The following is a 16742-nucleotide window of genomic DNA, read 5'->3' as shown; positions in this document are numbered from 1 at the left end:
CTGTTACGCGCGTACACCCTGCTTTTATAATGTTATAGATGAAACAAAGAGCCCTCCTCACACACACACACACACACACACACACACACACACACACACACACACACACACACACACACACACACACACACACACACACACACACGCACAGGCGCGCGCACATCTTCGCTCCGCTCAGTCTGCGCAGCACCTGTTGAACCAACCAGCGAGCGCGGAACATGGCTGACAGCGCGTGCGTACGGCCCCTCCACAGGCATTTACCAGACCCGTCCCCCCCTCCTCCCTCCTTTCCCCCTGGTTCCCACACGCACGCGCAGACACACGCACGCGCTGCTCTGCCCCGCGGCCAGATGGATGGGGTTAATATGACGGTTAAGCGGCGCGCTGATGGTTCCTGTTTACGGCACGGTTGCTAGGCAGTAACATCAGCTGATCCCGTCTCTCTCTAATCCCATGCGTCTCTCTCTTTCTCAAATCTCTCTTTCTCTCTCTCTTTCACACACACACATACACACACATATACACACACACTCAGTCAGTCACACGCGCGCCGCCGCTCACTCTTCCAGACGCTCGGACGCAGGCACCGGAGCAGCCGAGAGCGGAGCAGCCCCAGGACAGCCCCTCATGTAGCCCCGTGGATTCTGGAGCGTGGATCGGGAGTAGGACCGCATGCATGACACAACGCAAAGGCGAGAAACCCACCATCAGCATCCAAGAGCACATGGCTATTGACGTGTGCCCGGGACCCATCCAGCCCATCAAGCAGATCTCGGACTACTTCCCCCGGTACCCGCGCGGTCTGCCCCCCGCCGCTCACCTGGGCCCGCCGCTCCGAGCCCAGTCCTCCAGCGCCAGCACCGCCTCCTCCACGGCCGACGGCTCCCATGAGGACGCACACGCGCTGGACAGGCCGGCGCTCGGGCCAGTGGCGGCCGGAGCCTCGGGGTGTTCTGCGGGCTCCAGGAGGGACGAGGAGCCGGACGTGGAGGGCTATGACTCGGACGACTCCAGTGAGTAGAGCCGGCGGTGTGTGTGTGTGTGTGTGTGTGTGCGTGCGTGCGTGTGCGTGTGTGTGTGTACAGGTCTGACACCAGTTGCTCGGCGCTGCAGACTGCGTGTGTTGTAGCAGAGAGCCGCTTGTTTTCAAAACAGGAGGCGACTGAAACTAACCGCAGCTTTCACAAGGAGGAGAAATAAGAGCCTTGCCACAGAGATTAACAATTTAAACAACAGGTTTTATCCTTTGAACGGGAAAAGTCTCAGAATGTTGTACAACAGGAAGCTGAAACAGCAGCCTTGTCTGGTTTATGATTCCATCGGCCTCCAGGACGCACAGTGTCACTGAAGTCACTCACAGAAGAGTCAAGTGAAAGACTGAAGATTTGTTTTCCATTTGATCCAAAAAGAAAAGAGTAGCACACAACAGCACGCTACATTAAGTAAAGTTGGACTGTGTAACTTTTCACATGTGTGTTCCAGCACCTGCTTGTCTTACTGTTTTAGCTGGAATGTTCCACAGTATGGCATTAAACTGACATATGTACAGTGTGAAAGTACAGCGCATATGTATTCTGAACATTTTTCAGTTACTTATTCATTTGGAGGTATTCAGAATACAGTTCATTTTAAAAATTCTTTAGAGTACATCGTTTTGCTCGATCGTTCAGTTTACACTTCACATATGCTGCAGGATCTGAGAGAAAAACACACAGTGTGCTCTTGTGCCGTCTTTCCTTCTCCTGTGAATAATAAACCAAAGCAGAACAAACACTGAAACAAACAGAGAGGTGTTGATCACCGGATGTTGTGTTTCTACACGTTCATTTAAATGCAACTTGTGTAAAAGTATTCTAAGTATTCAGAATGCAGTACTCTGGTCGGCCCGTGTATCAGAATACAATTACAAAAATACATTTGAATGCAGGTGATCAGTGACTAGAAACAGTTGCAGAGGATTCGTACCATCCCAGTGTGTGGAACATGTGTGTTTACATGTGTGTTTACATGTGTGTAGTGACACAGACTGTGTGTAAATGGACACACTGCCCACCACGTTAAGGAATAGGAAATTGACATGTGGCTGTTTCGGCTCCTTCTGACTCTGGCTCCCATTGACTTACACTGGAACATTGTGGCTCGTCTCTCTGTACCTGCTGCTGTGAGCCTCGTCGTTTTGGTCTTAAAATGTTCATATTAACCCTTGACACATGATCCTGGTGTTTTTATTTTAGTTTAGTTTTTTTCTATGCTCTTTTGTCTGTTAAAAAAGTCCTCCTCAAAATATGGAACCTGGCTCCAGATTCGCTCCTGGAACCAGCGGCATCAGTGAGCCTCATTTGACTGGAGCTGAACTCTGTGGGTGACGTGAGGAGAAAAATTCAGTTTGTCGACTGGACAAAAGTGAGTTTGGTTGAAGACGTTTCGCATCTCATCCAAGCTGCTTCTTTAAGAAACTGACAAACTGAATTTTTCTCCTCATGGATTCTACCTGGACGACTGAGGGATTCTTCACACATCTGTGGTGACGTCACACTCGCTCAGTTCTCTTGTTTATAAAGTCTGTGTAGAAGCAAAAGCCAAACCATCACATCTGCTTTGAGACACGCTGGTGAACGGAGAGAAGGAAAGAACCATAGCACAGTCTGTTGTACGTGTAGTGTTGGGAAGGTGACTTTTAAAACCTATCCCCCTACAGATTACAGATTACATACCCCAAAATGTAGTTTGTAACATAATCCATTAAGTTACTTTAGGCGAGTAATGTAATCTGAATACTTTGAATTACTTGATTTGCTGTAGAGAAACAAAGACGAGGAAATTATAAGATAAGACGTTTACTGAATCGTATTAAAAATATTATTGATGGAAGAGGAGGAGACACGCCCACGCAACAGGGTTTAGTCCTGGTTTAGTCCTGGTTTAGACCTGGTTTAGACCTGGTTTAGTCCTGGTTTAGTGCTGGTTTAGATCAGGTTTAGACCTGGTTTAGACCTGGTTTAGTCCTGGTTTAGTCCTGGTTTAGATCTAGTTTAGACCTGGTTTTAGTCCCGGTTTAGACCTGGTTTAGTCCTGCTTTTAGTCCTGGTTTAGATCTAGTTTAGACCTGGTTTTAGTCCTGATTTAGATCTAGTTTAGACCTGGTTTTAGTCCTGTTTTAGATCTAGTTTAGACCTGGTTTTAGTCCTGGTTTAGATCTAGTTTAGACCTGGTTTTAGTCCTGGTTTAGATCAGGTTTAGACCTGGTTTTAGTCCTGGTTTAGATCTAGTTTAGATCTAGTTTAGACCTGGTTTAGTTTCCAGTAAGGAGTGGAATTACCAAAAAAAGAAAAAAAAAAGAAAAAATACAGCCCAAAATGTGAAAACAGGAAAATCCTGCCATGTAATCCATTTATTTCAACAAAGTAATTACCACTCACTGAAACAGTAACTGTAACTGAATACAGTTACTCACAATTTGTACTCTGATTACATAACTCCAGTACATGTAATCTGTTACTCCCCAACACTGTTTGTACGTGTGGTGATGTGACTGTGGTGACGGGATTTGAACGTTCTGCTGCTGTTTAAGAAATGAAACGTGTGAATGAAACAGACCCAGGTGAGCAGGTGTCCAGGTGAGTTTGTGATGAGGAAACATCAGAGTGTAGATCAGAACACGGCGGAACATGAACTCTTTAAAGTGCACCACAGATTTTCAACTTTTCTCCTTCTGACTTGGTTTGGTGAATAGTTCCTGTGCTGAATGAAGTTTTCCATCCGTTTAGAGGCAGTCGGTGCAAAAAACTTGAAAAGAAATGAATCCATAAAGTTGCTCTGGTTCTTCATGGACCTCGACTTGTCACCAACACGATAAACTCCATCCAGAATGTACAAACAAAAACACAAAAACACACTGCACTCACTCATATCTCTCCTCTTTCTCTTTTTGCTCTCTCTACCTCTGCATCTTACTCCATCCTCCCTCTCTCTCTATCCCTCTGTTTTCTTCTCTCCCCACACTCTCTCTCTTTCTTTCTCTCCCTCTATATCTCACTTTTATCTTCTCTTTCTTCTACTCTCATCTTTCCTCTCTCTTCCTCACGGAACCTCTTTTTACTCCCTCTCTTCTCCCTCCTCTTCCTCTTTCCCTCTCTCTCTTCCTCTCTTTTACAACTTGTACCCTCCCTTCTCCTCTCTTCTCCTCCTCCCTCTCCATCTTCTCCTCTCTCTCTCCTCCTCCCTCTTCATCTTCTCCTCTCTCTCTCCTCCTCCCTCTTCATCTTCTCTCTCTCTCTCCTCCTCCCTCTTCATCTTCTCCTCTCTCTCTCTCCTCCTCCTCTTTCATCTTCTCCTCTCTCTCTCCTCCTCTCTCTTCATCTTCTCCTCTCTCTCTCCTCCTCCCTCTTCATCTTCTCTCTCTCTCTCCTCCTCCCTCTTCATCTTCTCCTCTCTCTCCACCTCTCTCTTCATCTTCTCCTCTCTCTCTCCTCCTCCCTCTTCATCTGCTCCTCTCTCTCTCCTCCTCCCTCTTCATCTTCTTCTCTCTCTCTCCACCTCCCTCTTCATCTTCTCCTCTCTCTCTCCACCTCCCTCTTCCTCTTCTCCTCTCTCTCTCCCTCTATATCTTACTCTCTCTCCTCTTTCTCTTTTAACGCTCTCTCTCTCACCTTCTCTCTCCCTTCCTCCCTTCCATTTCTTTCTTGGCATTCATTTCTTTTTTCATTCCCTCTCTCCCTCTCTTTCCTCTCCTCCACCTCCTCCCTCTCATTTTCTTCTCCTCCTTTTCCCGTTCCTTCTCTCTCTCCCTTCCTCCCTCGACATCTTTTACTCCCTCTCTCCACCTCCTCCTCCTCCTCTACCTCTCTTTTCAACATTCCAACTTTCTTTCCCCATCTTCCTCTCCTCCTCCCTTTCTTTTTCTCTTTTTCCTGTCCTCCTTCCCCCTCTCCTTCTCTCTCCTCGTCCCTCTCTTCTCGCTGTGAGAGGAGGCAGCGTCAGGCTCTTCCTCCTCGATCCTTCACGTTGTTGTTTCTTGGAGTCGTTCCCTGAAGCCTCCTCACCGACTCCTCGTTTATCCAGCCGGGACGTCGGAGTTTCTTTTATTTGTGAAGTTTTAGATGAATTTTATCCAAATCCAAATCCACTTCATTTCTACAGCACATTTTACAAACAAAAGAGTTTCCAAAGTGCTGCACAGAAATCAGAAAACGAAGACAACGAAAAAGTAAATCGGTTAAACTAGGGATGGGCATTCGATTAAATTTTCTTAATCGATCGTCGGGAGAATTAACAATCGATTATCGATTAATCATTAACGTTTTTATATTAAAAAGATAATCATTATTATTACTATCTGCACTACTAATCTGCATAAATAAATTCAACTTTACGACATATAAACTGTAACGACTCTAGAGCCACATCAGCTGTTTGACATTATAATGTGTTTAATTCAGTTTAGCGCAACTCTCACAGAAACAAAACTTAAACCACATGACTAATTTGCATAAACTAAGCAAAGAAAAAAAAAATCAGCTCTTGTGTCACTGATGTGGTTCAACGTCTGTCGGATTAAAAGACATGACTCAGGTGAATACAGGTTAGTTTGACCAGATTTGTGTTTGTCAAAACCAGGACAGCGTACGGGGGGAGGGGGGTGGGGACTCGTCATCCACATTGAGCGACTCTCACCTGGAAAAACTTTTTCATGTTTTTCTGTGTCCTGGTGAACTTTTTTCCACTGGACACTGAAACATATTTGGGCCCAGTCAAGCAGAAGTAAACAGCAAGACCAAAAATTCAAGTTAATGCCATCCATCCATCCATCCATTTTCGTCCGCTTATCCGGGGCCGGGTCGCGGGGGCAGCAGCCTAAGCAGGGACTCCCAGACTTCCTTCACCCCAGACACGTCCTCCAGCTCCTCCAGGGGGACCCCGAGGTGTTCCCAGGCCAGCCGAGAGACATAGTCCCTCCAGCGTGTCCTGGGTCTTCCCCGGGGCCTCCTCCCGGTGGGACATGCCCAGAACACCTCCCGAGGGAGGCGCCCAGGAGGCATCCGGAACAGATGCCCGAGCCTCAACTGGCTCCTCTCGATGTGGAGGAGCAGCGGCTCTACTCCGAGCTCCTCCCGTGTGACTGAGCTCCTCACCCTATCTCTAAGGGAGCGCCCAGCCACCCTGCGGAGGAAACTCATTTCGAGCGCTTGTATCCGCGATCTCGTCCTTTCGGTCACTACCCAGAGCTCATGACCATAGGTGAGAGTAGGAACGAAGACTGACCGATAAATCGAGAGCTTCGCCTTTCGACTCAGCTCCCTCTTCACCACAACGGTCCGATACAGCGACCGCATCACTGCCGAAGCTGCACCGATCCGCCTGTCAATCTCCCGTTCCGTCCTCCCCTCACTCGTGAACAAGACCCCGAGATACTTGAACTCCTCCACTTGAGGCAAAGACTCCCCACCCACCCGGAGCCCCTTATGATGAGTGCAACACAGAGGCCAGTTACGTCGCCCGGATTGGCGTCACCGGGGCCTCACCCTGGAGCCAGGCCTGGGGTGGGTGCTCGTCAGCGAGCGCCTGGTGGCCGAGCCTCCCCCCACGGGGCCCGGCCGGGCTCAGCCCGAAGGAGCGACGTGGGGCCGTCCTCACGTGGGCCCACCACCCGCAGGAGGATCCATATGGGGCCGGTGCAGAGAGATCTGGACATGGAGACTAGCTCTGGGGGACATGGAATGTCAAGTTAATGCATCTGATATAAACATGTATTGAACAGATACATATGTACTCTAGTTTATGAAACTGTTGACCTTTTTTCTGTACCATTTTTGGTTCTAAAGTTCCATATGTTTTAAACAGACCATGTATGAAACATGGAACAAAAATTATTTCCCAAATTTCAAACACCTGCAAATCATGTCAATAAATGGATGTATTTCATCATATCTTGTGTTATTCCATCTTTGAACTGTTGAGGAAGGTACATGATTTAAAAAAAAAATAAATAAATTAAATAATAAAAATTTGCTTGGAAGGACTGACATATTTGATTGAAATATTTTCCTTTCATTTTGAAGTAATATTAAAGTTTTCAGAAGAAAAAAGCGACAAATGATGTAAAATCCTGCACCTTCTACTTGTTTGCACAATTTTCCCTCTGTTACTTTTCCCTCCGTTACCATGACCTTTCTTAATAAAAAATCTCATCAGTCAAAAAGTAAGAGGTTTTTCAATCTAATCTTGTACCATATGGTAGAAAACTATATGAAGCAAATATTCAAACCAGTTTGTTAAGGATATGGAAGTGAGAACCAAGAGTTATCACTGTTTGGATTTATTGCCCAAAAAGTGCTGCATATTTTATTCCCTCCGTTACCGACATGAGTTTTTACATTTTTTGTCAACAACTTGAAAGAATATCACAGGTTTAACTTGACCCTGTTGGAGTGTAACTCTTTCCTACATTCTGATACTTTACTTATTTCAATAGTTCCTCTAGTTTCTGAATAAGAGACATTTGAATGTCAAAAATCTGCCCCTGTTTCCCTCCGTTACCACTTCACCAGACCCATGTGCTGCTTTGTACATTGTGCACATGGACTCACACTTGTCCCGACCGGAAAGGAAAGTGTGGAATTTCTTTTACAAATCATCGTTAAATCCACATTTGTGCTTCGGTACGTTGCAGACTGACCCACTGTTTGTGTCTCGCTCCTTCTGATGCAGAGACACATGTCCAGACCCTGTTTGTCCCCGAACACTGATGTTTGGTCTCCCTACTCTACGCACAACAACCTACATTCTGTTTGTCCATTAAAATGAACGTAATCGATGAAATTCTTAATGATCAATTATCGATTAATCGACTAATCATGCCCATCCCTAGTTAAAACCAAATCAAATCAAACCATAAAAATCATAAGTCAAATAAATAAAAGACACAGAGGAGCACACGACTCACACAGAGAGTAAAAGTTTGTGTTTAAGACGAGACTTTAAACTCTCTGTCACTGTGGGGCTGTTGGGACGTGGTTTTAAGTCTCGTTTTAGACCTCATGAGTTGAGCTGGAGCTCAGAGCTCAGAGCATGTGAGGGAGTAAATCTGGATCAGGTCCAAGAGGGAACGTGAGGTCCGAACATTCAAAGCTTTAAAAACAAACCATCAAATCTTAAAATCGACTTTAAAACGAACTGGAAGCCAAAGCAACGACGTGAAAATCAGAGAATGTGCTCAAGTTTTATGGTTCCAGTTAAAAGACGCCCTCTGCCCTCTCTCCTCCTCCTCTTTCTCTTTCTCTTCTCCTACTCCTCTACTCCTCCTCTCTTCTTCCCTCTCTTCCTCCTCCTCTCCTCTCCACCTCCCTCTCTTATTCCTCTTTCTGTCCTTCAACTGATCTATCCCTCCTCTCTCTACTCTACTCTTCCCTTTTCCCTCCTCTTCTCCTCTCTCTCCTCCTACTCCTCCTCCCTCTCTTCCTCCTCCTCTCCTCTCCTCTCCCTCTCTCCCTCTCTTTCTCTTCTCCTCCTCCTCCTCTCCTCTTCCCTCTCTTTCTCCTTCTCTCCTCTCCTCCTCCACCTTCCTCTCATTCTCCTCTTTCTCTCCTTCAACTCCTCTACTTCTCCTCCCTCCTCTCTACTCTTTCCTTTTTCCTCCTCCTCTCCTCCCCCTCTCTCATTCTCTTTCTCTCCTCCTACTCCGCTACTCCTCCTCCTCTCCTTTTCCCTTTTTTCTTCTTCTCTCCTCTCCACCTTTCCCTCTTCGTCCTCTTTCAGCTCCTCTACTCCTCCTCTTCCTTTTTTCTTCCTCTTCTCCTCCCTCTCTCCTCCTCTCTTTCTCTCTGTTTCATCTCCCTTCTCCTCTCCTCCTCCCTCTCTTCCTCCTCATCTCCTCCTCACCTCCCCCTCTCTCCTTCTCTTTCTCTCCTCCTCCTCTCCTCTTTCCTTTTTCCTCCTTTTCTCCTCCCTCTCTCCTCCTCTCTTTCTCTCCTTTTCAATCTCCCTTCCCCTCTCCTCTCCCTCTCTCCTTTTCTTACTCCTCTAGTCCTCCTCCTCTCCTCTTCAATTTTTCCTCCTCTTCTCCTCCCTCTCTACTCCTCTCTTTCTCTCCTTTTCAATCTTCCTCCTCTCCTCCCCCTCTCCTTCTCTTTCTCTCCTGCTCTTTCTCTCCTCTTCCCTTTTTCCTACTCCTTTCCTTTCTTCCTCCTCTTTCTCTCCTTTTTTAATCTCTCTCTTCTCCTCCCACTCTCCTCCTCTTTTTCTCCTCCTACTTCTCCTCATCTCTTCCTCCCCTGCTTCTTCCTCCTTCTCTCCTCCTTTTTCTCTCTTCCTACCCCTCCTCCTTTCCTCTTCCCTTTCCCCTCCTCCTCCTTTCCTCCTCCTCCTCCTCCCTCTCTTCTCCTCTCTTCTGTCTCACTCTCTCTAACCTTTAACTTCGAATACATTTCTGCTCTTACTCTCCTTCTCTTCTGTCTCTCCATCTCTCCTTTTATGGACTGTGCTTCTCCTCCCTCCTAATATCACAGAGAGAGAGAGAAGAGAGAGAAGAAAGAGGAGGGAGGAGAGAAGAGGGGAAGAGGAGAGAGAGGAGGGAGAGAAGTGAAGAAAGAGGAAGGATAGAAGAGATAAGAGGAGAGACAAGGGAGAGAGAAGAAGGGAGGAGAAGAGAAAAGAGAGGGAGGAGTAAAGGAGGAGAGAGTGGGAGAGGGGGATTACAGATAGAGGGAGAGAAGAAACTGATATATGAAAAATTCGGACCACAACTTTGATCCAAACCAAGTCTGAAATGTGAAAACATGAAAAACTGTAATACACCAGAAGTTTTTTACACTTAAACATTTCTAACATGTCTAAATCCTTTCAGATTTCCTGCCTGATTTCTGGCTCTGGTCTCTACACAGATGCAGCAGTGAGATTAACGTCTCCGTCTCCTCTAATCCCTGACTCACGCTGGCACACTTTGAGCTCCAAATCAAACCAATCAATACATAAATAAATAATAATAGGACTAATGGACCACGCTCGCCCAAACAGCAGCTCGCCCCAAACAAAAACAGGACACGAGGTTTCCCAAAATTGAAGCTGATTCTTCCATTTGCTAAATCTAAATGTCTTTGAGCAGGAGAAAAGTGCAGGTTTAATCCCCACAGAACAGCACGCAGCAAAGCTCAAACCTCATTGGACGGACGCAGAAGAAGAAGGCGGGACTCGAGCAAACACTAATCTGACAGACACGGGGGGCGGGGTTAGGACACTGGTCCTCTACAGGCACCAACGCAGTTTTTATACACACTTATTTTCACTGTAAAATCTAATAAGTCAATTTTACTTGAAAAAATCTAAGAAAAATCTAACTAAAGTGGAGTGTGAATCTAAAGTTGAGTTTAAGTCATTCCTCAGTTCAGTGCAGTTCAGTAAATTCCTCTTTCATCTAACGAGGCTCAGCAAGTGAAGTGACCTGTAGTATAAAAGTCACGTTGTGAAGCTGAGCCAACGACTCAGTCACTTCATCCAACCTGAAATCTGTACGAATTTTTACTTTAAAGGAACGTCATGTTAGTTGGTAAAACCATGGAAATTGATTGTCTTGAATTGTTTGTCTTCTGTACACAAGTTGGAGTAAAAACAGGTTCTGTTCTACAATAATGACATTTAGATCTGCACCAGGGACAAGGATTTGAATATTTATTAGTCTTTGAAAACAATAAACAAAAACTTTAGTTCATCTTAAGTTCAAACACATCGTGTCATGTGTAGCATGTCATGTGTAGCATGTTATGTGTGTGTGTGTGTGTGTGTGTGTGTGTGTGTGTGCGTGTGTGTGTGCGTGTGTGTGTGTGTGTGTGTGTGTGTGCGTGTGTGTGTGCGTGTGTGTGCGTGTGTGTGTGCGTGTGTGTATGCGTGTGTGTGTGCGTGTGTGTGTGCGTGCGTGCGTGTGTGTGTGTGTGTGTAAGTGATGGTGGTGGTTTGAGGGGCCGATGGCACAGATTGGCAGCCTCACTTCCATCAGTCTGCCCCAGGGCAGCTGTGGCTACAACAGTAGTTTGCAACACCGAGTGTGAAGTGACTGAATAATGAACTGTAAAGTGTCTTTGTGACAAATGTGTGTGAAAAGTGCTGTATAAATAAAAACTTACTTAAAACTGATTTTAGTAAAGCACTGATACCTATAAACTACTTAAGTATTGTACTTTTACTTTTGTACTTTGTTACCTTTGACTACTGGTCTGTTTTGCTCTTGGTTTGAAATAATTTTACTCCATGTACTGTATTTTCCGCACTGTTGTCGCTCTGGATTATAAGTCGCACTGTCATAGAATGGTCTATTTTCCAACTTTTTTCACATATAAACTGCACCAGACTATAAGGTGCATTAAAGGAAACCCAACAGTGTGATGGGTGAGTGGTTTTGTTTGTTTGTGGTGTTCACGGTGACTCTGGGCTTTGTTCAGTTGTGGCGTGTAGGGAGGGTGCTGTCTGGGACGCAACGGATTGTCGGCGTGTTCAGTGACTCAGTTGTTCAGTTGTGTCTAGAAGTGGCACATTGCACTCGCTTTTTCGGTTCGTTCCTCTGTTCCGTTCCTCGTCGGCGTGGAGTGATGAGTGTGTCTGTGGGTGTGTTTCGCTGTGCGGTCGCTGTCTGCTCCGTGTGTGTTTGTGTGTTCTGTGGGTGGTGCGTCTTTATAGTTTACTGAAGTTGTGCTGGGACACTTGAGTGGATTGGTGTATGAGGCGCTCTGGCTTGCGGGGCGCGCGGTCGTTTTTTGGTGGGGTTGGAGGCTTAAGAGCCTAATAGCCTGGAAAATACAGTACATTTCCTGTGAAGATCATGTATTTTTGAATGACACAAATAACTTCAACAGTGACGTTTTATTGCCAAGAGTCCAGCTCCATTTCCATTGTTGCACAAGTTACAATGTGTTTGAACTTAAGATGAACAAAAGTCTAATAAATATTCAAATCCTTGTACCTGACGCAGATTTAAATGACATGATTGTAGAATAGAACCTGTTTTTACTGAAACTTTACTTGCTGAGCCTAGTTCAATGAAAGAGGAATGTACTGGACACTACACTGAGGAATGACTTGTGAGCTCAACTTTAGATTCACAGCTCACTTTAGTTAGATTTTTCAGGGCAATCAGTTTCATAGATTTTTTTCAAGTAAGGTGGACTTGTTAGATTTTACAGCGTCACATGATCAGAGATGATCAAATTGGCATGAGCAGTTTATTTCTATGAGACTTCATTTTCTTTACTGACTTAAAGAGGAAGTATTCTGCAAAATTCTGCCATGTTCTAACACTGTCACCTCATCCATGCATGTTTGAGTAATCTAGTGATCTCTCCCGGGCCCTATTCGAACCCTCCTTATGGTTAGCCGTAAGATTCTGTGCAAGGCTCGTCCCCCATGCTCCCACACGATAATTCTCCTTAAATATCCAAAAACATGATACAAAACTGCACACAAGCTTGACAAACCTGATATAATGTGCAGGAGCGTCAGCAGTGACATGCACAGGGACCAAAGAGACTGAGAGCCTTGAAAATGAAAGTGAAATGTATAAAATGTGGAATGTATAAAATGAAAGTGAACTGTATAACATGTTGTTCTGGTGATCTAAGGCTACATTCAGACTGCAGGGTTTAACGCTCAATTCAGATTTTTTCGTGAAATCCAATGTTTTTTCGAGGTCGTTCACATTTCCAATTAAATGTGACTTGTATATGTCTCCAGTGTGAACATTAAAGCCCAAAAGTGTCCCGCATGTGCACTGGAGACACGACGACGTCAACCGCAGTGAGCGTCTCTGTGTTTATGGAAGTTGTCCAAACATGGACGCAGCATTGAGCACCTGGAGATTTTAAAGTTCCTCTCGTACCGGAGCCAGAACATGAACAACTTACTTGTTTTAAGGAGGAAATTGAGAAGGAGAAGGACGAGGTTTTTGGTCGTGGTGTTTTGTGGGGCAGCGGCAGCGACGTCTGTTGAAAGGAACGTGTGGATGTGGAGACGGAGCCAAGAGTGGTGAGTGGTGATGTGCTTCTCTTCAGTGACACAGAGTTCATTAACAATTTTCGCCTACTTCAGCGCAGAATAGCGACGCTTGTGTCTTGTTGATAACGTGTAGGTCAAATGAATGCACTTTGGCCGTTCACACTGAAGTCGCATGTCAAAAGATCAGATATGTATCAGTTTCAGGAGCACATATCCAAGTGTCCTGGGTCACATTTGAAAAAATTGGATCTGTGTCGTTCAGACTGACATTAAAAGATCAGATACAGGTCACATAGAAGCCAAAAAATCGGATTTAGGTCACTTCAGGCTGTAGTCTGAACACAGCCTAAATGTGATTGAATAGCAGGGCCCTCTCAGCCCCACGTTTTGCCGTCCCTGTGTGAGTTTGGGGTCCGGTCTGGCCCCTGTACAACATTTCTAGTTCCACCACTGAAGCTCAGCCTACAGCCCAGAGCCCACAGCCCGCCCCTCCTCCCACACTGACACTTTACACACACAAAAGCAGAAAACACTAAAACACTGAAGAAACACTGAAGTGATATAAAAGAACTTGACCTGTACGTTGGCCTGGAGGCCTCCGCTCATCTCCTTAGAGATATAAAAGTTTGATGCTGGACTTTGACTGACTCAGATCATCCATCAAGAGGCGGAGCTAACAGGGGTGGGGCTTAAAGAGGCAGGGCTAACACAGGCGGGGCTAACAGAGGCGGGGCCAAAAGAGGCGGGGCTAACAGGGGCAGGGCCAAAAGAGGCGGGGATAAGAGAGAAGGGGCTAACAGAGGAGGGGCTAACAGGAGAAAGTGTAACACGTCGACCAGTGCCTCACGTGTCTGACAAAACGTGTTCTCTGAGTGGCTGTTGCTACGGTGATATCACTTCACATTTGTATGACATTGTCTTCAGTTCAACTCTGCTACGCTCAGATCACTCTCCTCTTCCTCTAGTTCTCCTCTTCCTCTAGTTCTCCTCTTCCTCTATTTCTCCTCTTCCTCTAGTCTCCTCTTCCTCTAGTTCTCCTCTTCCTCTAGTCTCCTCTTCCTCTAGTTCTCCTCTTCCTCTAGTTCTCCTCTTCCTCTAGTCTCCTCTCCTCTAGTTCTCCTCTTCCTCTAGTCTCCTCTTCCTCTAGTTCCTCTAGTCCTCTTCCTCTAGTTCTCCTCTTCCTCTAGTCTCCTCTCTTCTCTATTCTCTCTTCCTCTAGTTCTCCTCTTCCTCTAGTTCTCTCCCTCTAGTTCTCCTCTTCTCTAGTCTCCTCTTCCTCTAGTCCTCTTCTCTCTCTCTTCCTCTAGTCTCCTCTTCCTCTAGTTCTCCTCTTCTCTAGTTTCTCTTCTCCTCTCCTCTAGTTCTCCTCTCCTCTAGTTCTCTCTTCCTCTCTCTCTCTCCTCTAGTCTCCTCTTCCTCTAGTCTCCTCTTCCTCTAGTCTCCTCTTCCTCTAGTTTCTCCTCTTTCTCTCTCCTCTAGTTCTCTCCTCTAGTCTCCTCTTCCTCTAGTCTCCTCTTCCTCTAGTTCCTCTTCCTCTAGTTCTCCTCTTCCTCTAGTCTCCTCTTCCTCTAGTTCTCTTTCTAGTCCTCTTCCTCTAGTCTCCTCTTCCTCTAGTCTCCTCTCTCTAGTCCTCTTCCTCTAGTCTCTCTCTTCTTCTCTAGTTCTCCTCTTCCTCTAGTCTCTTCCTCTAGTCTCCTCTTCCTCTAGTTCTTCTTCTCTAGTCTCCTCTTCCTCTAGTTCCCTCTTCCTCTAGTTCCTCTTCCTCTAGTTCTCCTCTTCCTCTAGTCTCCTCTTCCTCTAGTCCTCTTCTCTAGTCTCTTCCTCTAGTTCTCCTCTTCCTCTAGTCTCCTCTTCCTCTAGTTCTCCTCTTCCTCTAGTTTCCTCTCTCTTCTCTAGTTCTCTTCTCTCCTCTAGTTCCTCTAGTCTCCTCTTCCTCTAGTTCCTCTAGTTCTCCTCTTCCTCTAGTTCTCCTCTTCTCTAGTTCTCTAGTCTCCTCTTCCTCTAGTTCTCCTCTTCCTCTAGTCTCCTCTTCCTCTAGTTCTCCTCTTCCTCTAGTTCTCCTCTTCCTCTAGTTCTCCTCTTCCTCTAGTTCTCCTCTTCCTCTAGTCTCCTCTTCCTCTAGTCTCCTCTTCCTCTAGTTCTCCTCTTCCTCTAGTTCTCCTCTTCCTCTAGTCTCCTCTTCCTCTAGTCTCCTCTTCCTCTAGTCTCCTCTTCCTCTAGTTCTCCTCTTCCTCTAGTCTCCTCTTCCTCTAGTCTCCTCTTCCTCTAGTCTCCTCTTCCTCTAGTCTCCTCTTCCTCTAGTCTCCTCTTCCTCTAGTTCTCCTCTTCCTCTAGTTCTCCTCTTCCTCTAGTCTCCTCTTCCTCTAGTCCTCTTCTCCTCTTCCTCTAGTCTCCTCTTCCTCTAGTCTCTTCCTCTAGTTCTCTCCTCTTCCTCTAGTCCTCTAGTCCTCTTCCTCTAGTCTCCTCTTCCTCTAGTTCTCCTCTTCCTCTTCCTTAGTCTCCTCTTCCTCTAGTCCTCTAGTCTCCTCTTCCTCTAGTTCTCTCTCTTCCTCTAGTCTCCTCTTCCTCTAGTCTCCTCTTCCTCTAGTCTCCTCTTCCTCTAGTCTCCTCTCCTCTAGTCCTCTTCTCTAGTTCTCCTCTTCCTCTAGTTCCTCTCTAGTCTCCTCTTCCTCTAGTTCTCCTCTTCCTCTAGTCTCTCTTCCTCTAGTTCTCTCTTCCTCTAGTCTCCTCTTCCTCTAGTCTCCTCTTCCTCTAGTTCTCCTCTTCCTCTAGTCTCCTCTTCCTCTAGTCTCCTCTTCCTCTAGTTCTCCTCTTCCTCTAGTCTCCTCTTCCTCTAGTCTCCTCTTCCTCTAGTTCTCCTCTTCCTCTAGTCTCCTCTTCCTCTAGTTCTCCTCTTCCTCTAGTCTCCTCTTCCTCTAGTCTCCTCTTCCTCTAGTTCTCCTCTTCCTCTAGTTCTCCTCTTCCTCTAGTTCTCCTCTTCCTCTAGTTCTCCTCTTCCTCTAGTCTCCTTCCTCTATTCTCCTCTTCCTCTAGTCTCCTCTCTCCTCTTCCTAGTTCTCCTCTTCCTCTAGTTCTCCTCTTCCTCTAGTTCTCCTCTTCCTCTAGTTCTTCCTCTAGTCTCTTCTCTTCCTCTAGTCTAGTTCTCCTCTTCCTCTAGTTCTCCTCTTCCTCTAGTCTCCTCTTCCTCTAGTCTCCTCTTCCTCTAGTCTCCTCTTCCTCTAGTCTCCTCTTCCTCTAGTTCTCCTCTTCCTCTAGTCTGTGGGTGTGCAGGAGTGTCATGATGGAGGGCAGTCTGTCCAGTGTCCTCGTGTGGATCACGTGAGCAGTTTTATGGGTCAGTTTGTTGCTGCGTCCTGTTCGTGTTCTGTCAGAGATGAGGAAACATTGATGAGTGAACATCGGAACATCTTGGCTTCAGTCTCCCAAGAGCCAGTTGTGCATTGTTGTGCGTTGTTGTGCGTTGTTGTGCGTTGTACAGGACTTTAAAGTGTGTGTAACAGCTTCCTGTAAGGTCAGACTGTGATGGTCTAAATGAAGTGTGAGCAGATCGGAGCATCTGTGTGGATGTTTAAACAGCTCTGCGTGTGTGTGTGTGCGTGTGTGTGTGTGCGTGTGTGTGTGTGTGTGCGTGTGTGTGTGTGTGTGCTGTGTGTGCGTGTGTGTGTGCTGTGTGTGCGTGTGTGTGTGTGCGTGTGTGTGGTGCGTGCGTGTGTGTGCGTGTGTGTGTGTGTGTGCGTGCGTGTGTGTGTGCGTGTGTGTGTGTGTGC

The 16742-nt window shown here is 46.2% G+C and overlaps 1 protein-coding gene across 1 annotated transcript in view; it reads left to right on the top strand.

Moving 5' to 3' along the window:
• The first annotated feature begins 676 nt into the window (after positions 1-676).
• Positions 677-16742, top strand: part of doc2b (double C2-like domains, beta) — a 218045-nt gene continuing 201979 nt past the window's right edge. Inside the window, exon 1 of the mRNA XM_055148661.1 lies at positions 677-1013. Coding sequence (XP_055004636.1) covers positions 677-1013 — 337 coding nt within the window. The remainder of the gene's footprint in view (positions 1014-16742) is intronic.

Source organism: Boleophthalmus pectinirostris, unplaced genomic scaffold (assembly GCF_026225935.1).
Source record: "Boleophthalmus pectinirostris isolate CB_2022bp ecotype Guang Dong unplaced genomic scaffold, ASM2622593v1 HiC_scaffold_12, whole genome shotgun sequence".
NCBI lineage: Eukaryota > Metazoa > Chordata > Actinopteri > Gobiiformes > Gobiidae > Boleophthalmus > Boleophthalmus pectinirostris.
Note: the sequence above shows the minus strand (reverse complement) of the source record. Positions and strands in the feature narration are given on the sequence as shown.